Source organism: Trichosurus vulpecula, chromosome 5, assembly GCF_011100635.1.
Source record: "Trichosurus vulpecula isolate mTriVul1 chromosome 5, mTriVul1.pri, whole genome shotgun sequence".
In the NCBI taxonomy this organism is placed as follows: domain Eukaryota; kingdom Metazoa; phylum Chordata; class Mammalia; order Diprotodontia; family Phalangeridae; genus Trichosurus; species Trichosurus vulpecula.
This window is the reverse complement of record NC_050577.1, coordinates 206,272,225-206,295,795: the sequence shown is the minus strand read 5'-3', so window position 1 is coordinate 206,295,795 and position 23,571 is coordinate 206,272,225. Positions and strand designations below refer to the sequence as shown.

General features: G+C 39.2%; 1 protein-coding gene across 3 annotated transcripts in view; it reads left to right on the top strand.

Annotated features, from left to right (window-relative positions):
- BID (BH3 interacting domain death agonist) overlaps positions 1–15,985 on the top strand; it is a 46,157-nt gene extending 30,172 nt beyond the window's left edge. For 2 of the 3 annotated variants that reach the window (XM_036759342.1, XM_036759343.1), the window contains exons 3-7: positions 2,641–2,658; positions 5,245–5,440; positions 8,294–8,433; positions 13,785–13,997; positions 15,828–15,985. In XM_036759342.1, the coding sequence (XP_036615237.1) occupies positions 2,641–2,658; positions 5,245–5,440; positions 8,294–8,433; positions 13,785–13,997; positions 15,828–15,839 (579 nt within the window). In that variant the 3' untranslated portion in view covers positions 15,840–15,985. The remainder of the gene's footprint in view (positions 1–2,640; positions 2,659–5,244; positions 5,441–8,293; positions 8,434–13,784; positions 13,998–15,827) is intronic. The other variant, XM_036759344.1, reaches the window with a different exon arrangement.
- The last annotated feature ends 7,586 nt before the right edge of the window (positions 15,986–23,571 follow it).

The following is a 23,571-nucleotide window of genomic DNA, read 5'->3' as shown; positions in this document are numbered from 1 at the left end:
CAGAAACCCCTCAATTGAATCGCTGTACCTGTGTTCATTTTTGTTTCATGACTCTCCGGCATTTTGTGGCCAAGCTCCTTGAGGAGGCTGGCCACAGTACAAGTTTCAACTTCCTCTCCCTTCTTAACTCTGTACAATTTGGTTTCCTAAACTGCTCTCTCCAAAGGCACCAGTCTCACTTGCCAAACCCAGTCTTCATCCTTCCTGATCTCTCTGCAGCCTTTGACAATGGTGGATCACCCTCTTCTCTCCAGGTTTTGGGGAAGCTACTGTCTCTCGGTCCTCCTCCTACCTGTCTGACTGCTCCTTCCTGGTCTTCTTTGCTGTATCTTCAGCTGCGTCAAGCCAGCTTACTATGGGTGTCCTTGAGGACTGTCCTGGGCCCTTTCTCTTCTCTCTCTGTACTGTTTTACTTAGTGATCACATCAGCTCCCATTGAATTCAGTCGTCATCTCTATGTTGATGATTGCTGTAGCTGCTTATCTAGCCCTAACCTCTTTGATGACCTCCAGATTCATGTCTCCGTTGGCTTACTAGATATCTCAAACTGAATGTCCTGTAGTAACCATGGTAGTTAACATTTCTATAGTGCTTGCTTTGTGCCTGGCACTGTGCTATGGCCTTTACAGTTATCGTCTCTTTTGGTCCTTCCGACAACCTTGGGAGGTAGGTGCTATTACTAGGCCATTTTACGGATGAGAAAATGGAGGCAAATAGAGGTTAAGTGGCTTGCCCAGGGTCACACAGCTAATACGTGTCTGAGACCAGATTGGAACTCAGGTCTTCCTGACTCTAGGCCTAACGCTCTATCTACTGAGCCACCTTAGAGTTAAAAGTGTCCAAAACTAAACTCATTATCTTTCCCCCCTAAAAATCCCCACTTCCAAACTTCCTTATTACTGTTTTCCCTCTGGTCCCCCAGGCTCCCAGCCTAGGTGTCATCATCAGTTCCTCACCCTCTCTCCATCTCCTACATCCAATCTGTTTTCAAGACCTGTCCATGTCACCTTTGTATCATCTCTGATGCTGCCATCAGCTGGGTACATGTCCTCATCTCCATGTACTGGACTTTCTCTATGTCCTGCCGGTTGGTTTTCCTGCCATGAGCCTCTCCCACTCCAGCACATCCTCCACTCAGTTGCCAAAGTTATTTTCCTAAGATGCAGTTCCGGCCATGTTACCGCCCCCCTCAGTAAACTCCAGTAGTTTACTATTACCTCCGGGATCAAATACAAAATTCTCTCTTTGGTGTTCAAAGCCTTTCATAACCAACCCCCACCCCACCGCCCTCCACTTTCTAGTTTTCTTATGCCTTAAGCCCCCTTCCCCATATACTTCAATCCAGTGACAATGGTTTTGCTTGACTATGCATATTTATTATAAGAATTTTTGTTTTTCTTTTGCATGGAGAAAGGTTAGATAGAATATCTATCTTATCTTCTTAGAAATAATAGATTTTTGTTCATTAAAAAATAAAGTTAATTTTTAAAAAAGCTCTAACAGTAGAGACAGATGTCCTTTAAGTATCTCACTGTCTTCAAGGGACACAGTAGTGATAAATTAAAATGTAAAGAATAGGGCATGAAAGTTGCAGAGATAGCGCCAGATGAAGCAATGATAACTAAGATCAAAGGGAAACACACTAGCAAGGCTCTTCCACTCCGAGTAGGACGGGACAAGAATAGGACCAGCAGCCTGCTGGTCTCCTAAGTGGAGATGACACTAGGGGGAGCCAAAAGCCAGACACGTAAAAAGGGCCTGAAGCTATTGAGATCTCAGCCCTGGCCTGGTGGAGAGGTAGCGTGGGACAGAGCCAATCTAACCCTCATCACTGAGAGGGAAGACAGCACCTAGCAGTGCCCACATGCCTCGGGCCTCTCAGAGCTACATTAGGGGACAAGGCCAGTTCCCACTGGATGACTGCCCAAGATGAGAGATGCACAGTGACTAGGAAGGAGTAGAGTAGAGTAGATGAGTACTTTGTCTGACATCCAGTAGGGTCTCTCAGGGGTGGAGCCAATTCCCATTTGGCGATTGTGAAAGGAGAAAAGGTCAGAGGGTGGGTCAAAGTTAGCACTCAAAGGCCAAGGATTGTGTCAGAGTCAAGATGTGGACCAGAGCAGTAACAGACAATTAGCAGAAGAGACAAAGCAGAGCCAGCCTGTCCAGTTAGAGATAGGCACGATTGTTGAAATGCCTCCTACCACCCAAGGAGATACAGAAACATAAAAATAAAAAATGTTATTGAGCAATTGGAAGGGGCCAAATAATGAGTTCTTGAGCAAACAAGGCATAAAGGTAATCATAAGAGATACCACAAATTCTTTTGATTACATAAAATTTTAAACCTTTTCAACAAACAATCAATGCATTTAATATTAGGAAGGAAGCCAGTGACAATTATAATTATTAATTGTATAACAGCATTGTTTTAATTCCATTCCATCATATTCTCTATCATCCTCTTTTTATGCCCCTGCCTCTTCTTTATAAAGAAGGAGGAAGCAGTGAAAGAGAAGGAAAGTGGTCGTTACTATTTTTGCATAGTGACTGGTACAAAGTAGGCACTATATAAAACTGCTTATTTCTTTCCTTTTTTTTGCATGCTGCCTCTCGTGCCTTTGTATCCCCCTCACTTAGCATGGTACCTGGAACATGGTAAGCACTTAAATACTTAATAGTTGATTGATTGATATTAGTAAATGGGGAACCACAGGGTTTTTGAGTCGAAAAGTAATATTATTAGAGTACTGTTACTCAGGCAGCAGCATGAAGGCTGAATTGGAGAGGTAATCAGAGTGGGAGCAGGAAGATCAGTTGGGGGGGCCATTACAGTAGTCCAGGTCACTTTGCAGCCGGGGTTTGACCCGAAGGGATGGGTGATCAATCAGAAGATGAGAAGACAGGTCATACTCCTTCCCACCCTGTATCCAAACTAGACTTGTTTTCAGCTCATTACTGTCCCTTTTAACACTCCCCAAACTTTTCTCCCTCCCAGCTTAACCTGGTTCATGCTTCATTGAAAAGCTACACAGGCAAATTTCCACCACCTTCACTTCTCCCTTTTGATGACCTCACATCCTGTCCCCTAGATAACCACAGCAAACAGGCTTCGTGCTCTCTGGCAGTGGCCTCCAACACACTTCTCATTATTCAGCAGGAAAGAGTGAATAAGGGTTATGATTTCATTTTTTACCAAAAAAAATCTAAAAAAAAAAAGATTGCAATGTCAAATATATGATTATTTATCAAAAGTGATAAATAATCCATTCCTGAGAACATTCTGAGAAGGGGGTGAATATGAGCCAGGCTCCATACTATTTTAAGACCTAAAGACAGAAACTGTGAATATAATGTTTGAAACAAAAAAAAAATTATAATGGATAAGAAGGCTCATCTCTTCAAGATGATAAGTCTCTCTAAGAATCCAACCTCTTTTAGCATCCTGTCTCTGGTCATGGGGCTAGTGGAAATGGGAAGCTCAGAAGCATCAAAGACAAAAGTTTGGGCAGTGAACTCTCAGGGTTGCATTTTACCAAAAAAACTAACCCTTTTCTGAACTCCCTTGTTTCCATGGAGGAAACCATTATTCTTCCAGTTCCCTAGGTATTCTACCTCCTCCTTATCCTTGATACCCTTACTCATTTGAAATGGTTTTCTTCAAAATTTTGAATAATCTTTTAATTACCACATCTCATGCCTTTTCCTCAATCTTCATTTTTCTTGACCTTTCTATAGAAATTGAGACTGTAGATCTCCTCCTTCTGGATTCTCTATGTTGTTGTGACATTGCTCTTTGGGTTCTCTTGTCTGACCCCTTCATTCCTTTGTTCCATCATCATCCATATCCTGTGCATATTTCCTATGGCTCCATCTCCTCTTTGGTCTATACTGTCTCATTTGATGATCTAGTCAGCTCCCATTAATTGTTACCATCTCTGTACAAACAATTCCCAGATCTTTTTATCCAGCCCTAGTTTCTCTCCTGAGCTCTAGTCCTGCATCGCCAACTGGATTTGGAATATCTAAAACTGGATTTCACAAGCATCTTAAACTCAGTGTGTCTAAATCAGAACTCATCTTTCCCCCCAAAACTATCCCCTTTTCTCAACTTCCCTATTGCTATTGAAGGTCCTATCACCTTCTCATTCCCCATGTTATCCTTTTACAACATTTCTCATGTATGTCCCCTTCTCTATACTCATACAATCAGTTCTCTCTCCCCTCGTCACCTTCTTGCCTACACTACTACAATGGCCTCCTTATTGTCCTACGTGACTCTAATGCGCATGTGCACAGTTAGGGTTAGGGTTACCCTAACCCTACATGACTCTACCCTACTCTAATCCACCTTCCATTCAGCAGCCAAAGTGATTTCCTGAAAGTATGGGTTTCATCACTTCCCTCCTCAAAAGAACTCCAGTGATTCCCTATTGATTCTAGGATCAAATCTTTATCCAACCCTTTAAAAAATTTTCAATTTTGTATGAGTTTTAGAATTTACTCAATTAATAATATACTAGTACATGTATTTAATTTATAAATAAGCAAATAAATATGTATTATGGGTACATGTTCAACAATTTTTTATTGATGTGGGGCTGGTCAAAAAATTTGGAGACCACTAGTCTCTGCAACAATTAAGGTAGTTGAAGAATGAGTGTGAAAAAAGGAATGAACACATATGAGAGATATTGTGGACTTGGCAGCTGATTGGATGTGCAGGCCTAGGGAGAAGGAAAGATCAAAGATGACTCAGATTAAAAACTTCTGTGACCCTGGTTCCATCAACAGAACTAGATAAATTAGAAGGAGGGGGAAGGGATGTTGTGGATATTTTTCCATTGTAGGGTATGAGGAGGTGCTGGGAGTTAGGGAGATGAGTCCACAAGATTGACTGAGGCAGAGATAGGGTAGTAGGCTCTGCTGTCTAGAGGTTGTACAAGCTAAGACCTAAAAGACCTTTCTGTCACCCAAATCGTTTTGTTGTACGTATTGAGCAAGCTCAACAGGCCCAAGCCATCCTGGCTAAGAACTTTTACAGTTTGTCCCAAAACTCTTAGCGTACTTTTGTTTAAAACTGGTATCAAGAGAGCATTTGAGACCTTTCAGCCAAGTGAGCAAATGGTTTTGAAGGTTAACCATGTGGCATTTCTTCCTCTGCAGTTAGTCAACGTTAACTTAGTACCTAAAAGATGTTCCAATGCCAGATCATTTGCTAATTGGCTTCTGTGTTGCTCCAAGGACAATCGACAGACCAGCTTGCTGCTGTACAACTTTCTGCAATGTTCCAGTAACACCCTTTTCCAAGCGGAGCTGAAGGAGCTGGGCAGTGAGCTGACCAGAGAGGTCTGCCAGGATGGTCATTTGGAGGACGACTATGAGCTGCAGACAGATGGCAATCGGTGCTATTTTGAGGGTTCCAGAGCAGAGGGGTTAGGTAGGCCTCTTGTCTCCTTTTTCCAGACTAGTTAGAGAACAGTGGAGAGTGCCTGACTGTATGTTTTACAAAACCATTGCCTCACATTTGCATGACACTTTCACATACATTTACTCCTTTGATCCCGCAAGAATTCTGATTGAAAAAGATGACAGGTATATTCCTGTTTTGCAGATGAGGAAAGAATCTAAGGGAGGTTAACAGACTTACATAGGATTGTATATAAACTATTTTAGAGTAAAAATTTGTTTCATGCTTTGTATTTATATGTCTAGCACAGTCTATGGTATACTTACCAAATACTTATGGAATAATTACATAGTTATAGCTAATGAGTAGGGCAACTAGATGGCACAGTGGAAACAGCACCTGGCCTGGAGTCCAATCCGGCCTCAGACACTTACTAGATGTGTGACCCTGGGCAAGTCACTTAACCCTGTTTGCCTCAGTTTTCTCATCTGTAAAATGAACTGGAGAAGGAAATGGCAAACCACTCCAGTATGTTTGCCAAGAAAATCCCAAATGGGGTCACAAAGAGTTGGACATGACTGAAAAACGACTGAAGAACAACAAAAGCTAATGAGAGGTGGGTCTCTTAACTCCTTGTCCAGTGGTTCTCAAATTTTCTTTACTTTAAAAAAGAAAAAATGTTTCAAAAAAAACCCAGAGGTATCTAGGAGGCACAGTGGATAGAGCAGCCAGCCCTGGAGTTCAAATCCTCCCAGAGGTATCTAGGAGGCACAGTGGATAGAGCAGCTGGCCCTGGAGTTCAAATCCTCCCTCAGACACATACTAACTGTGTGACCCCGGGTAAGTCACTTAACCACAATTGCCTCCCCCCGAAAAAGGAAATCAATATTCTCCTCTTACCCTGAGGGTTCACTTCCCAAACTTTTGTCTTTGATGCTTCTGAGCTTCCCATTCCCACCAGCCCCATGACCAGAGACAGGATGCTAAAAGAGGTGAGATTCTTGGAGAGACTTATCATCTTGAAGATATGAGGCTTCTTGTCCATTATAATTTTTTTTGTTTCGAATGTTACATTCACAGTTTTTATCTTTAGGCCTTAAAATAGTATGGAGCCTGGCTCATATTCACCCCCTCCTCAGAATGTTTTCAGGAATGGATTATTTATCATTTTTGGTAAATAATCATATATTTGACATTGCAGAGCATAGCACCCTAACAGCTGGACACATGATGGCCCAGGGAAGAGATCTAGTCATCAGCCCCATGGCTCAGGCCATCTGGGAGCGAGGCTAGATGCTCCAGAACAATCCTAGGATGCCTCATCTGGTTCTAACGGCTTCCTTAGTCCATGGGTTTTATGTCTGCATGCTATAGTGACTAAGACAGCAGACTAGGGGTCAGAAGATCATAAGAGAATTCTAGTCCTAGTAAAGACCATGTTATTTGCTAGCCATGAGACTGAACAAATCAGTCAAGTCACTTAAATTTTGTGTACTTCAGGTCCTCATCTGTAAAAAGTTGGAATAATAATTCTTCCACTACCTGTTTTGTAGTGTTATTGTGAGCAAAGTACATTCGAATTATGAACCATGCCAGCTGGGTGTCTCTGGGTTAGATGAATGATCCTCCCTGTTCCTAATCTGTCTGTGTATGAACATAGGGGCCCTCATACAGCTGAGTCCCTAACTTCATTGTAATTCAGAGTACAAGGCTGCACTTCTCTCTAGTGTGCGTTAGGAGATCTCATATCCCGAAACTTATTGGCGCTTCATATGAAGTTGGAAAGAGCTAGGACATAGTTAATGCCTCTCTTCTACCTGCTTCTCTAAAGAATGATAATTGCTCTCAAGGCATAAGGGACCAGGAAACCGTGGCTCTTCTATTCAGAAAGGGCTTGGGCATTGGGTTTCACTTACTGTTTAAAAATAGAAAAACAGCATTGTTCTTCTTACAAGATTTTCCTTCCTCATTAGCTGGGTCTGCTCCCCATTCCGGACTCTGAGTTTTTTCTCTTCTTCCTACTTTGCTGCACATTAAGCTAGGCACTTACCTCTACCACAATTCTGATTTTTTAAAAATTGTTATTTATTTATTTAATATTTTTAGTTTTCAGCATTGATTTTCACAAGAGTTTGAATTACAGATTTTCTCCCCATTTCAACCCTCCCCCCCACTCCAAGATGGCATATATTCTGATTGCCCTGTTCCCCAGTCAGCCCTCCCTTCTGTAACACCATTCTGATTTCTAAGGTCAAACGTGGCCCAGAGTATACTTGGAAAACATTTAGTGGAGTTAATGTTGCCTGTCTTCACTAATCCTTTGTTCTGATCTGGTCAGGCATATAGGAAACTGTTCTCACTAGAAGGACAGCCAGAAATGCTTGTGAAGTACCAATCATGTGAAGGGGACATGCAAAGAAAGGGTGATAGTGGTGGAATAGACTCTATGGGAAAGAAAAATACATATACGACCAAAAGAAGTTGTTCTCAGCCTGCATAAGTACTCAGGATGAGAAATCTATATCCCACCTAGCCCAGACATTCAGAATGCCAGGATCTCCTCTTCTATTTGCCCCATGAAGATGTTAACCATCTGATCTTGCCTAAATTCAGGGAGGGGTTCGCCTTACCAGTCACTTTCTTCTCTTGAACCTTCCTCACATTCAGGTCAGTTCACTAGACCTAGTACCCTTCCCTTGATCTCCTATATTGTTACTTATCTCTATACCAAGGCCCCCCCAGTAACCTCCCCTTATCCTTTGTGTAGTGGTTCAGGGGACATTTTATAAATAACTGAAATAGGGAGCCTGGTCTGTTACAAACAGGGAAAGCTTTCTGATAAAGCCTGTGTAATCTCTCTAATTTGGCTATTTGTGAAATCAGATTCAGAAAGGCAAGAGGAGATTATCCGGCAAATAGCAGTACAGCTTGCTCAGATTGGGGACAAGATGGAAAATAGCATCCAGCCCAACTTGGTGAATGACCTGATCCAGCAGCTCAGGAATGTGAATCTGCCAGCTGAGGTAAGGGAATAAAAACCTTCGTGCTCATCAGTGAAAACGTTCTGCCTGTTCATCATGATTCTGAGAAATCAGGATTGCCTTATGAGGATTTGCTTAGTCTCAGCCTGGTCTGCTCACATTCTGCTGTTGGCTTCAGATGAAGTTCCAGACAATACTTGGGACTGAAAGATATGGGAAAGATGGAATATTCCCTCAGCTGATTCTCATGGAGCTTGTGATCCCACGACCCCTCACCCTCCTGATTGCCTTTTTTGGGGGGGAGGATGTTCCCAGTTTATTAATATCTCTCCCAATACATAGTCTCCAGAGGAGACTTACCCAGGCAAAGCATAGCAAAGCTGTCACTTCTCCAGTCCTGGGCAATGGTAATAATAGTAATAACGTGACAATAAAAATCGCTCACATTTATATAGTGTTTACCACATGCCAGGTGCTGTGCTAAGCATTCTACCTATATTATTTTATGTGACTTTTGAGCACAGTGGCACTCAGTGTGGCCTAAACACAACCATTAATGTTTTTGTGTGCTATATCAAAATGTTGGCTTATATTTAGCTATCAAAACACCAAAACCTTGAGATGTGCCCTCTTTCCCCATTTTGTATCTTGAAGATGACTGATTGAGCCCAATTATAAACTTTTACATTTATCTTAATTACACTTCATCTTATTAGATTTGGACCAGTGTTCTAGGATATGGAGATCTTTTTGGATCCTGACTCCATCATCCAATATTTAATTACCCTATCCTAGATTTGTTATCTGCATATTTGATAGGTATGCCATCTACTCCCTCTCCTAAGTCATTGTTGAAAAACATTAAACAGCACATGGCAAAGGAGAAATACCTGGAGCACTCCACTAGAGACATTTCTCCATGCTGATGTAATGCCATGGATGACTACTCTTTAGGATTGGCTAAGTCAATGAACTCTGAATCCACCTAACTATACTGCCATCTAGTGCCCATCTTCCCATTTTTCCACAAGAAAAACACGAGGCTTTGGTGCCTTTTTGTCATACCCTGATGTAGTAATCAGTTAACCCTGCCAAAAAGAAAACTGAGATTAGTCCAGTATTGTCTTTTCCTGATTAAGCCAAAAAAATAAGAAAGTCAAGGAAGTAGAATTTTAGATAAACTAGATATGATAGCTATCTGGAGAGAACTGAATGGGAATAAAAAGGAACTCACCTTATTCTCAGCAATACATGGTACCTTTACAAAAACTGACCATATATTGGGCATAAAAACTTTATTGTTAAATACAGAAAAGCATAAATAATAAATGCATCCTTTCTATATCACAGTGTATTAAAAATTATATTTAATAAGGAACCATGGAAACATAGATTAAAAACTAATTGGACACTAAACAATCCAATCTTAAAGAAGGAATGGGCTAAAGAACAAATCATAGAAATAATCAGTAATTTCATTCAAGAGAATGACAATAGTGAGACAACATATCAAAACATATGGGATGCAGCAAAGGTAATAATTAGAGGAAAATTTATACCTAGATATTTATATCAACAAAATAGAGAAAGAGCAGACCAATAAATTGGATGTGCAGTTTTAAAAAAAATGGCTAGAAAAAGAACAAATTTAAAATCCCCAATTAAACATCAATTTGGAGATCTTAAAAATTAAAGGCGATTTTTTCCCCCTTTTTTCTTCTCTTTTTTGTTTTTGTGGGGTTTTTTTGGTTCTGTTTCTTCTTTCTCATGATTCATCCCATTGGTCATAATTCTTCTCCACAACTTGACTAGTGTATAAATTAATTCAATGCGAAGTTATACACGGTAGTTATATGAGATTCCATGCCATCTTGGGGAGGGAGGGGGGGAGGGAAGGAAGAAAATTTGGAACTCAAAATTATGTAGAACCGTGTGTTGTAAACTAAAAATAAAAATAAATAAAAATAAAAAAATTAAAGGCAAGATTAATAAAATGATGTAAGAAAAACAGTCAGTTAAATAAAACCAGGCATTGGTTTCATGAAAAAAAAAAACAACATTGGTTAATATTAAAAGAGAGAGAGAAGAAAATCTTTTTTTTTTTGTTTGAGTTTTCTTTCACAAAATTACTAATATGGAAATATGTTTTACATGATTGCACATTTATAACCTATATCAGATTGCTTGCTGCCTCAGGGAGGGAGGTAGAGAATTTGGAACTCAAAATTTTTTTTTTAATGTTAAGAAATTGTTTTTACATGGGGAACTGGGGGAAAAAAATAAAGTATTAAAGAAACAAAAGAAACATCAAGTAGGCCAGTGGTACTGAATCTCAGATTGTGAAGAAGGCTAAAAAGTTAGGAAGAGAACAGGTTGTAAAGAACTTTGAAAGCCAGACAGAATTTTATATTTGATCCTACCAGCAATAGGAGACCACTAAAGGACTAAAGCTTATTGAGTATAGGGGGTGTGTGTGTGTGTGTGTGTGTGTGTGTGTGTGTGTGTGTGAGTGAGAGAGAGACAGAGAGACAGAGAGACATGGTCAGACCTGCAGTTTTTAGAAAGGTCACTTTGGTAGCTGAGTGGAGGATGGAATGGGGTGGGAAAAGCTTGAGGGTAGGGGGACCAATCATCGGGATTTTGAAGTCTGCTGCTTGCTCTCCCTATCACAGGTGTCTCCCTGCTGCAGTCTGTCTTCCACTCAGCTGTCAAAGAAATCTTACAAAAGTGCAGATCTGACCATGTCACTTCCCTATTCAATAAACTCCAGTGGTTCCTATCATCTCTAGGATCAAATAGAAAATAAGCATTCAAAGCTCTTCCCAACCTCTTTCCTTTCTAGGCTTCTTATACTTTCCTCCCCTTCACCTACTCTGTAATCTGGTACCAGGTGCTGCTAGACTCCGTGTTTTTTCCTTGAATGAGACACTCCATCCCCAGACTCCTGGTGTTTTCATTGTCTATTTCCTGTGCCTGGAATATTCTCCCACCTCATCTCTGCCTCCTGGCTTCCCTGACTTTCTTCAAGCCCCAGCTAAAATCCCACCTTCTACAAGAAGCCTTTCCTGATCCCCCTTAATGCTAGGCTCTTCTCTCTGTTGATTATCTCTGATTTATCCTGTATATGGCTTGTTTGTAGTTATTTGTCTCCTCAGTTAGGCTGTGAGCTCCTTGATAGCAGGGATTGTCTTCTGTCATTCTTTGTACCCCTAGCACTTAGTACAGTGCTTGGCATACAGTAGGTGCTTAATAAATGATTATAGTCTGACTTTTCCAACTCCCTCACCAGGACCAGGGAGTTGGGGTAGGGGATGGGAGTGCGGAAGCAGGAAGAGAATGAAAGTGCAACCAGTGCTGCAAAGGGTGGACTGAGAAAGTTGTGTCATCAGGAGGAACCCAGGTTTCTCTGAGTGCAAGAAGATGGAAAAAGTGAGAAAGGAAAATAGAGTTGGGGGAGGGGGGAGGTGAGAGCTAGATGGCACAGTGAGTAGAGCACCGACCCTGGAGTCAGGAGGACCTGAATTCAAATGTGGCCTCAGACACTTGACACACTTACTAGTTGTGTGACCTTGGGCAAGTCACTTAACCCCAATTACCCTGCCTTCTCCCCTCAAAAAAAAAGGAAAAAAAGAAGAAAAATTGGAATAAAGGAGCAATCAGTGAGAGAGTGAGAATGGAGTTTGTGATAGGTTGGGGTTCAGAGTCATTAGGATAGGGCATGATAGAATGACAAGGTTATATGTTAATTATTAAGGAATGAGTTCAGACCATGTGAGTTTGGCCTGAATATGTAAGTTAGCTTTGCTTAATTTATCATTTTTGTCTTTTGTCATCTTTGCCAGTCTGATGAATATAAGGTAAAACCTCAGTTAATTCACATCTCATTATTCTTTGGAGAATTCTTTCATATAGTTGTTGATAATTCATATTTCAACCTTTAAAAACCACCTGTTAAATAAAATTAAACTGAACTCCGTACCTATTTTTTTTTTGCTTTCTTGTTGTTTATTTGAGCTTCATCAAAGATAGGTATGTAGCACAAGTGCTCCGGGTCTGCTCTCCCAATCCCAACTCTGCCTGGCAAGTTGAATCCACAGATGGTAGATGCTGCTTTTCTCCCTCAGAGTTCTAGGCAGAGAGTGCTGGAACTAGCTCTACCTGGCTCTCAAACCAGTTTCCAGTTTTCAGTGCAGATATTTGTACCTGAAAAGTCTCAGATGCTATAAACCAGGGCTTGATTGTTTTGTTGACTGATTAAAGAAAGTGATAGAGAAAATATTAATAATACAGATTAAATTTAAAAATGATTATGGATTGAACTCTTTGTACTTATGATGAAGCTTGGCCCTGGAATAGAGTTGAGAAAATATACTTCTCTCTCTTCTTTTCAGAAGTGGGATGTGATGGGTGTGAAATATTGTATGCACTATTATTAGACTTTGTCGATGTGCTAAAATTGCTTTCTCTTTCTTTTTTACTCTGTTACAAGGAAGTACTGGATGGGTGGGTCAGAGGGGAGGTGTAATATTTGGAAATGAAATTGGTATTAAAATTAAAGGTACAATTTTTTAAAAACCTGTTCATACCATTAGCTGACCTATCTATTGGGAAATGATTTTTTTTTTTAGTCTTAAGTATTTATATCAATTCTCCATCTTGGAGATAAGGATAAAATGATTTCCCAATGGGATAACTTCTGTTTCTAGATAATTGATTTTGTCTATGCAAAGGCTTTTTAGTTTTCTGTACTCAAAATTGTCTTATCTGTATATGATCATTGATATACCTTAATTAATTTTTCCCCTAGCCATGGATCTGAAAGGTGCTGCACTTCATTCTCCTTTAATTTTTTTCAATGCATCCTCCATATAGAAAGTTCACAGACATTTTGAAGCATATTTTTTTTGAAGATGGCTAATGCAGAAAATTGTTTTGCATGACTATACATATTTGCAATGGATTTTGTTTTTCTTGACTTCTCAGTGGGTCAGGTGGGAGAGAAAGGAAGAAGAAAATTCAGAATTGAAAATAAAATTGAACTTAGAATGAACATATAAATGTTTGGCGATAGGTTTTTTAGTTTGTTTTTAGGTTTTTATGTGATCTCCTACATTATGGTCACTTATCTAGTTGGAGCTTATTTTGATAAGATGTTGGTCAAAGGCTAATTTCTGTGAAACTACTTTGGGGATTTTATTTGAACTTCTTTTCCAATTTCTCACAAGCTTTAATAGTCCTTGCTATCTAACCTTGCTATAATTGAAGTACACTTACTTTTGCTTGTTAGGTACCTATTTAAAATGTTTTCTTTGTGCTTTCTGGAAGAAAAAAATGGTGGTTTAAAGAAGTCCGAAACTTTTTTCTACCTTTTTTCTTCTCTCTCTTTCTCATAGGACAAGAGAAGATTCCTGGCTGCTACTATGGAAAAAGTTATGCAGATGCAGACAGTTTCTCTGGACCTTGGGCAAGAGAAAGCTACACTATTGCTAACAATGCTGTTGGCTAAAAAAGTTATGACCCATGCCCCATACTTGTTCCGAAGCATCTTTTACATCACTGTAGATTACATTAACCAGAACCTCCTTACAAGGAACTTAACCAGACATGTAAGTTCCAGGGATGTCACCTGTCTTAGATTGCTGGGGGTCAGATTATGTTTACTTCTCTATGTACCCATTTTCATAAACCTTCTAGGAGTCACAGAACCCAATGACAAGACAAATCTGAACTGATTATCCATTCCTCAAAAATGACAGCCTAGCTTCAATTGGTTTAAAGGAATGAATGAACAAATGATTGAATGGATGAATGAAAATGTATTTAGCTTGTGGCAGTCAGGAAACAAGCTTTTATTAAAATCTCACTATTTGCCAAGCAGGTGTGTTAAGTGTTGGGGTACAAAGAAAAGCAATAACTGTTCCTATCCTCAAGGAGGGTATTCTAACAGGAGAAATAATATGTTAACTAGGTACATGCAAGATAAATACAGAGAAAATGGCAGTTAATTTTGAGGGGAAGGTTCTAGCAGCTGGAGGATCCCAGGAAAGCTCATTTGCAGAAGGAATTTGAGCTAAATCCTTAAAGAAACCAGAGATTCTAAGAAATGGACATGAGAAAGGGCATGGAAAACAGTGCAAAAAGAGAGAACCAGAAGATTGTGCGTCATGTGCGGGGAACAGCAAATAGTCCAATATAGCTGGATCTTGGAAAGGTTGGAAGGCGTCCAATTGTGAAGCGCTTTAGATGCCAAATATAGGACTTCATATTTGATCCTGGAGGTAAGAGCAGCCACCTGGAGTTTACTGAGTAAAAGGAGTGACTCAGTCAGACTTATATTTAAACTGTGTCCAAAACAGACTCATTATCTTTCCCCCTAAACCCTCCTCTCCTAGCTTCTTTATTACTGTAGAGGGCAACATCATCCTCCCAGTCCCTTAGGCTCAGAATCTAGGAGTCATCCTGGACTCCTCCCTGTCTCTCACCTGCCACGTCCAAGCGGTTACCAAGGCCTGTTGATTTCACAACATCTCTCGAATATGCCCCCTTCATTCCTCTGACACTGCCCTCTTTCTAATGTAAGCCCTCATCACCTCATACCTGGATTAGTGAAATAGCCTGCTGGTGCGTCTGCCTTCCACAAGGCTTTCCCCACTCCACTTCATCCTCTGTTCAGCCACTAAAGTGCAGGTTGGATCATGTTGCCCCCCTCCTACTCCCACCCTCATTCTCCCCACCCCACTCAATAAACTCATGACTTACCTACTGCCTCCAGGAGCAAATACAAAAGGCTGTGTTTGACATTCAAAGCCCTTCATAACCTACCTCCCTCCTACCTTTATAGTCTGACACCTTTTACCCTTCCTAACAACCTACAGAGGGAGATGTTATGGAGAATGATTGTCAAGGTGACCAAGTTTTTGTAGACATCTCACATACCTTCCTGTAGCTATAGGCCTGGGAAGCCTGAAAGGGTTGAACGGAAATTAACTTGCTCAGTAACATGGATTGGTTATCCTTAAGGAACAGGTTAATTTGAATATGCTGCATTTACAGGGGCATGAGATGCCATGGCTGCAGCATCCATGTAGATGAGAAGTTTCTCCTTTAATGTTTAAAAAAAATTTTTAACTGTGCTGCTCTTATGTATGACCAGTGGCATTTGGAGTCACACACCAGTAATTACAATACATTGAAACACTAAGTAATTGGTGTGGTATAGTAGGAAAGAGGGCTTGCTCATTTTGTAGTCATAGGACCTGGATCCAAACTGCAGCTCAGCTACCCTGCTGTTTGATCTTGGGTACACTGTTGTAGGATAAGGGGGCTAAACTTACGTGACCTTTAAGGTCTCGTTGCAGCTTTAATTCTGGACTCCCAAAGGAAGGACTTTCATTAGATTGGTTCTAACTCTTGTGTTCTTGTCCTTTTTTCTCTAGGATGTGAACTGAAAGGATTACCTTGCAAAGGCCATTTATCCTAACATTTGGACTATTTAAAACCTGCTTTTGGGAAAGCAGTCCAGTGTCTGATGGAAGAGAAAAAGAGAAAATATTTTTAGATGCTATGTTTTAAGAATAAAGACATGATAAACATAGACAAGATGCTGGGTTATTTGTTTTCCTGGGTATTTAAAAAAACAAACAGAACTAATTTGGTGGCTTAGTGGGGAACAGAAGTAATTCTCTTTTCCTGTTTCCCTTAACAGAGCTCTCTCTGTTACAATGCTAAGTTACCTGTTCTGTATTCATGACGAGGCAGACTTGCCTTGGAGTCAAAGTATGTCATTCATTTCTTGACATAAGGTAGGGTAGTGCACAAGTGTCAGACCCAGGGGGCCACACTGGGGCACTCCCAAGTGTGGTCCAAACTAGATTAAAATGTAATTGGGAAATATTTAAATAAATAAAAATACAGAACATGGATATCAGTATTTCTAAGTCAATATGCTGCCTGTAGGGATCCTTATGTATATAGTTCAGTGACATAATTTGTATTTTAAGTTTGACATCACTGGCAGTTACAAGTATCTATTGTTTACTACCAGTAGACCAGAAAAGAATGTAAAGAAAGTATCAATAAAGTTCTAGGGCTAAATTTCTCTTTATACTTGAAATTTTATTTGATGACTTGAATATAATTTTTAGTAACAGTTCTATTATGACATCTTATTTTCTAGAATGTGGTACTTTATGTAACTTAAAATCATGTTTCAATTTTGTATTGATAATTTTTTATAATTGGAAATAAAATTTAAAATTGGTTACCAGTGTCTGTGAAAACCATGGTTAAGACAACATAAGAAAGCTGGAGATACTAGCCTTAAAAGACACGTGTACTGTGATGCACTGGAATTCATACTCTAATTAAAATGGTTTAAATTAATTTTAAAACCTCTGTGAAATAACTCACCACTCTGCTGAAAACTGACATGACGAAAATGGGACAAGTGGCTAGTTTCCTGAGTCAATAACTGTTAAAATATGTAGTTAGAATAAGAAAAAAATATGCACACTTTAAAAAAGAATTTTATTGTTTAATAAAGTGCAACCTTAGGGTATGGTCTTACAGCAAGCAGTGTTCCATCTAAAGGAAAGGGAAGGTTGCAGAAAAGATGTACAGATCCCTTAGGAACTAAATATATTCCATTAGGGATGGAGAAAACTTCTTAACACTGAAGAAGGAAATATTCTTCCTGTTTTAAAAACCAAATGGCACAAAAGGTTTTGAACTTTAAAGTGCTGCACTCAAACAGTGGATCAGGCCACAGCTGCATGGGTCAACACCAAACTTTACCCAGAACTTAGTGGAAACAGGTGATCGTAGATAAAGGTCTCTGGCCTAGTTATCACTACATTTTCTCTAGATGATCACCCTGGGCTTCAAAAAGCCAGGGCTCTGTGCTAAATGGAAAAACTATTCCTTAAGAGGAACAAGGGTCCTCCTGGAAGATGTTGTGGACCACAACTGCTCAATGCTTTTTCACTTATTCTGATTTTTGAGTCACACTGTCAGCTCCCCCATTTTATGCATACCTGGCTAACACATAAAACAGCTAAAAAGGGGTACCTGTTACCAGGCAAGAATCATCAAAGAAAAGCTAAGGATCATCTTCCCCTCCTTTCCTAATCCTCTTGATTCCAAGGCAATCCCAGTGATAGATACCATTCTGACAGCTCCAGAAAGAAGTAGGAAATAGGCATATGATATAGCCCCATGGAACCCTCTGTTTCAGTTTACAGAGTTCCCAGGCACTGAGTCTGCAAGGCTGACAATGGCTTTTCCTTGAAAGTGAGAATGAACATGGATCCAGTTCATGCCCTTGACTTAAGTGTTCATACACAACACCAAGACTTGTTTTAACGAGCCTAATCCAGCCAGAGGAATTTTTTCAGAGTGGCCAAGAAAAACTCTTATGATTTGAATTTTAAATGTAATCACTATCATTTGAAAGGGACATGAACAAAGATAAGAATGCATCCTGTAAACAAATGGATTTCATTAAAAGCCACACCCCTTTTTTTGTGGATCCTTAGTTTAGATTACCAAGAAAGATTTTTTCTGTTTTGTGTATCAACAAACAGGATTGGGCTCCAATCTAATACTTGCTAAGAACATGTAATAAGCTAAGCCAAAATGTTAGTGATTTGAAAACCAAGCAAGCAGGAATGTCACCTCAAAGTCTGGTAACAAAATGTGAGACCAACAGAATAGAGATAAGCAATAACCAGAGAAACATAAGGGCAAGCATGGGGTGGTGGAAAGAGGCTGTGCCTGGAGCCAGACTTCAATTAAAATCCCAGTTCTGCCACTAAATTGTCTGTTTCATTTCCAGCCTCTCTGATTCTCAGTTCCCTTTTCTATCAAGTGGGGCAGATATACAGTGATTGTAAAAAAAAAGCATTTCACGAGCTCAGAAATCCCACTTTCTGCCTTCATATTAGAAATCCTCATTAGGAATAAGAAATTAGAGAATTTAAGGCAATGAAGGTAATCTTCAGGACTCAAATGAAACTGAAGAGCTATAGAAAGCTGTGGGCAAAGAGCAAACAGATCCTAAAATGAATACAGTGCAATGGTGTCACCAAATTGAGGACAAAGACACAGTAGCTTGAACTAAGGTCTGCCTCTTCATTTTAAAAAATTTAAGTCCCCATGAACGAGTAATTTATTGATAAAAATAATATATATCAATATGAGGGAGTCTGGCTGTTCACATACGCTTTATTTTTATGCATTATGCATCAATACATTAAGTTCCTCAATTGGGGGAGGATAGGAGAAATTTTCAGCAAAAAAGAACAACTAAAATATAAGTTGTCAACCATAAATTGCCACTGATAGTCAAGGGCAGGGACTTAGATAATTCAAAAGGTCAAACAACAATGGTAGACTTTGCTTTCCGATATATTTCAGTTAAGTGAGGAGGAGTAGGATTCAACCACCAAATACAGACAATTATTACACAGACATACATAGATCTGCAAAATAGGTACATGACAAAAATCTAATACAACATGGTGAGCCTCTTATTAGTCTTATTCCCAACTACCATTACATAAGTTATATTACAATAAAATTAATTTCCAAGACTTGAGTTGTCACAAGATGTCAGCAGGTCACTCAGATGGGCTAGGGCAGGGCTGTCCAACCTTAGGTTTTTATTGTAACAGCAGACAATATATTTTGATTTGTCATTTTAGTGAGAGCTCTGCGGTAGCTCAGCTTCCTTTACTAAAGCATTTATGTAAATTTCTATGTGCGGGCCTCATTTTGGACAGCCCTGGGCTAGAGGATTTTTAAATTGGCCATGGATGATACAAATGTAGATAAATGAAAGTTGACTTTATCAAATTCATAGAATGGTATATTTCATGTGTTTCTCTTGGGAAAAAGACAAAAAGCTCTTTCCTCAAAAGATGGTGGATTTCTGGAAGCAAGATTATGTACAATGATAAATCACTACAGACCTCACCTTTTCCCCAACCTGACCATCACCATTGCCAAGAGGTGCTCAGTTCATACCCCAGAAAATGGCTTTGTTGGCACAGCCAATTTGCAGATATTTACACTGACTGGGATCTAGTGTTGCAAATTGAGGAATGTCCCCAAAACTTCAAAAGGTCATTAGACCCAACCTGCTCACCCACAAAATCAAGAGATTTTTGTTTGTTTCTTGTTTCACAAGGGGTGAAATGGCCAAAAGGACAGGCAACAGGAAGGAAGAAAAAAATAACAAACCACCTATAAGGTGGATAAACCAGATGCTGGAATAATCTGAATGCTGAGTGTGGGTATAAATAGGAAAAGAACAAACAAGATTGTGAGATTTTGGATTCATTAAATTCTAACTGAACTCTAGTATTTTTTTTTTAGATGAGAACATAGTGAAGACAAAACCAGTCAGGAAACTGGTTAGGCAGGAATTGAGGCACTTAATCTGAAGGAAGAGAAAAAAGAAAGACAACGGCAGCAAAGCACAGATCTGGAATGGATTACTTCAGTCAATGCTGATCAAAAAATTCTCTACAAAAAGTACAATGCTCCTGCTAGAAGGTGCCAGGAACAATTATACTAGTTTACAAAATGACATGTCAATTTTCTTTCTTATACCTCCTGAAGCCAGGTAACAAGCCAGATATCTTAAGTATCAAGAGTTGTGCTCTAAATAGAAAATACTTTTTTTTTAGTTAGCTTTCCCCCCAGTAGTACAGAGGGAGTTTATTGATGGTAAGCATTAATCATAAAGTTTCCCTTCTGCTCTAGTGAAATAATGGGGAAAAAAGTTGCCTTAAGCCTTCTCTGCTTTCTGGCCTATTGCAATGCCTAGCAGACATCCCTGAGCATAATTTCAACCTGAGCTCTACATACAGAGGAGCCACATGACTGGCTCTATGTAGTGTAAACATAAGGATCCAGTGACTTCCAATTACTAACAACAGCAATTTAGCCGAGGCTAGGGTCACCTAGTATTAGTCTTTGAGTCTAGACACATTTAAAACCCATAGGGTGGGCTGGCTCTTCTATTTCAGATAATGCAAGGCAGGAATTAAAATACCTAACTACCTATTTATCTTTAAATCTTATAAAGTAGTTATAAGTTTTGGCATATAGAAAGGTATTCACCTTGGAGCCACAATTCATCCTTTTATCTTTGTATAGTCCTAGAATGATATAGTCATAGGGGAACCACAGAATGCCTAGGAAGACTTGGCTACCTAACAATAGGTGATCCTCCCAGGTGTGTGCAAGAGAATTAACATTGAATCAAAATGCTGACAATGGTCAGACACTGGCTCAACACATAGGTAACACAACTTCCCTGGTTGGGTTAAGAGGGAAATTAAATGACTTAGTTATTTATGTGACAGTAAGCAACATCTTTTAGGCTTTGAATTGCCTCCAGCAGGGCTAATCAGTGTTGGCAGATGCCCCCAACTGACCAGTGGATTAAGAGAGCAAGAAAAAAATGGAGAAGAGAGTGATGTGAAAGAAAGATGCATATGGAGAGTGATGGAGTGATGCAAGCTGTATGCTCCTAAGATATAAAAGCACTTAATAGGTCTAAACTCATTCTTAACCTATAAACCAAAGGAACTAATAAGATTGGTACTAATGGTAACAACTTTCTTATGCTAGTAAAGTTTAAGTTGTTTCTTGTCTCTCCAGTGATCCACATCATAGGATCCTAGGAATTAGAACTGGAAGGGAGAGCATCTAGACTAGGGGTGGGGAACCTGCGACCTTGAGGCCACAGGCCTCTAGGTCCTCAAGTGTGGCCCTTTGACCAAATCCAAACTTCAAAGAACAAATCCCCTTAATAAAAGGATTTGTTCTGTAAAACTTGGACTCAGTTAAAAGGCCCCGAGCACCTAGAAGGCCACATGTGGCCCCGAGGCTGCAGGTTCCCCACTCCTGATCTAGACCACATCTTTTTTTTACAAATGAAAACTCTCTCCCTGATATTATACAAAATTTCAGATCGGTTCCTTTAAAAGCCAAACAGAATGTATTCTGTTTTCTACAGCTTCCATCTCTGAGACAGGCCCTTCATCCTCCTAGCTTTTTGGTGTTATGGTCAAAATCTTGAATAACTGTGAAGAAAAAGTCTCACAGCCTCCCTCTCTTCTCCCTAATTTAACTCAGGGCCAGTCATACAGTCATGAACATGGACACACACACAAAACCTTACAAGAAAATTAATTCTCACATGGAATCTAGGCCTAATCTAGGCCAGTCATATCAGAGATCAACCTTTTCATGAATGGATGGTGGCGGAAGGGGGAGAGGGATTTCACATTGAAAAGTGGAACCTGATTTTCCTAATGTGAAATGAGAATTTGATGACAAACTAATTGACAAGATAATTCTTATGGGTAAATAAGCTTTTTATGGGCAATATGCTTTTTATATAAAGTGCAAAATACACCAAAAGTAACAATGTTTCACAAAAATCATTAACTACAAAGTTTATCCAGTAGAAGAGTGCTCAACCCCACAGGCCACTCTTTTGGGGTCTCAGAGAATGGGATGGTTGTTGTCACCAACTCAAGTTCTTTGCAGAATCTTACATAGTGATTTGAGAAAAGAGAAAAATCATGAAGGTGGTTACCACAGAAGGAACATGGGAAAGATGACCTATAAATAGCCTCTTTAATTTTTATATTTCTAACAGAAAACCCTAGTAATCTCTGAAGATGTTACCATATTGCTTCACACAATCAACTATTAAGCTTATTTTACATAAGAGGAAAATGGAGCGTAGACCAGTGAAATAATTTGTCACAGTAAATCAGCAATAGAACACAGAATAGAAACCAAGACTGCTGACTTATATCTATTGCTTATTCCGCTAGGGGAAAAAAAATAAACTCTACCAGTGTCTGAACTTACTAGGATTGTGTTAAAAATAAACAATGCAGATAAGATACCTAGGATTCAGATGTCTAAGTGTGAAAATTGTGTGAAAGAAATGGTTAACACTTGCATCTACCCACCCCGCCCAGAAGTGTATTTCCTCACAGTTATCATTGAAACAAAAACAACTATCATTAATTTAGCACCCACAGAACACCCTGCAGTATGGCAGGGAGAGGGCTCTGGGGAAGAAAACATTGATTTGCCTAAGCACAGAAAAAAGGATAAAATTCTTATTTCTAGATTTTTAGCCTGGCTCTTTGCTGAGTGTTAAAATAAATTATTAAAGAGATATATATTCCATCCAAACCAGGCAACAGGAAACTGAGGATAAAAAACATATTCTTCAACATTCCAAAGAATGGAGCACCCTTTTTAAAAATAGGGTAAACAAGGAGATATCTGAATATTAAAAAGATGCTTTCTAGAAAACAAATCTGTCTTGAATCTTCTTTTTAATTTTGATTTAAAGTCAGAAGGGCAATGGAAACATTGCTATATAAGAAGTCTATGCCACCTTATCCAAGAACCAAAAATGGTCTTAGAAAGTTAAGGGAAGAGATGAAGAAATTCCTATTTAACTTATGTAGCAATCATGGCAAAAAAAAAAAATAGGTTGGGTTCAATAGAAGGAAAAGCAAACACAGTGAACCCATACTGTCAGAGCTGAAAAAAATCACTTCTTTAGGCCCCTCTTCTTTCTTATCTCTTTTTTGAAGGGAAAAGAAAGCAAGCATACACACACACACACATATAAGCTTGTAAGGTTAAAATTCCCCTAATTAACAGCTCAAAAACCTGGGCTTGCCTTTATTAGTGCCTCTTTTATGTATTCAGCACCAGCCACTGGGCTTTGAAACCCAGGATTTTAAGATTATATAATAATGGAGATTTTATTTTACTATTTTAAAAAAAGTCAAGACAAACTAATCAGTTCTCTTCATTAACATCTTAGTCATCAGTGAGAGTTACAATTAAAAAGACAAACTCAACATGCAGAAATTAAAATGCATAAAAACCAAATCTGACTGCAACAAAGACCGGTTAGTGATCAAGGGTTTTCTGGTTCATAATTCATTCAAAATTGTGCTAATTCTGGCTATTTCTTGAGCTACACTAAAACCTAGAAAACATAAAACCCTAAGCAAATCTCAGGATTTGCATCTATAAAACTACAGAAGCCAGATAAATTTTTAGTTATTTTCTTGGCCAACTAAGAAATATTGCTTTAGGAAGAAATATTTTTTTTAAATGAAAAGAAATGTA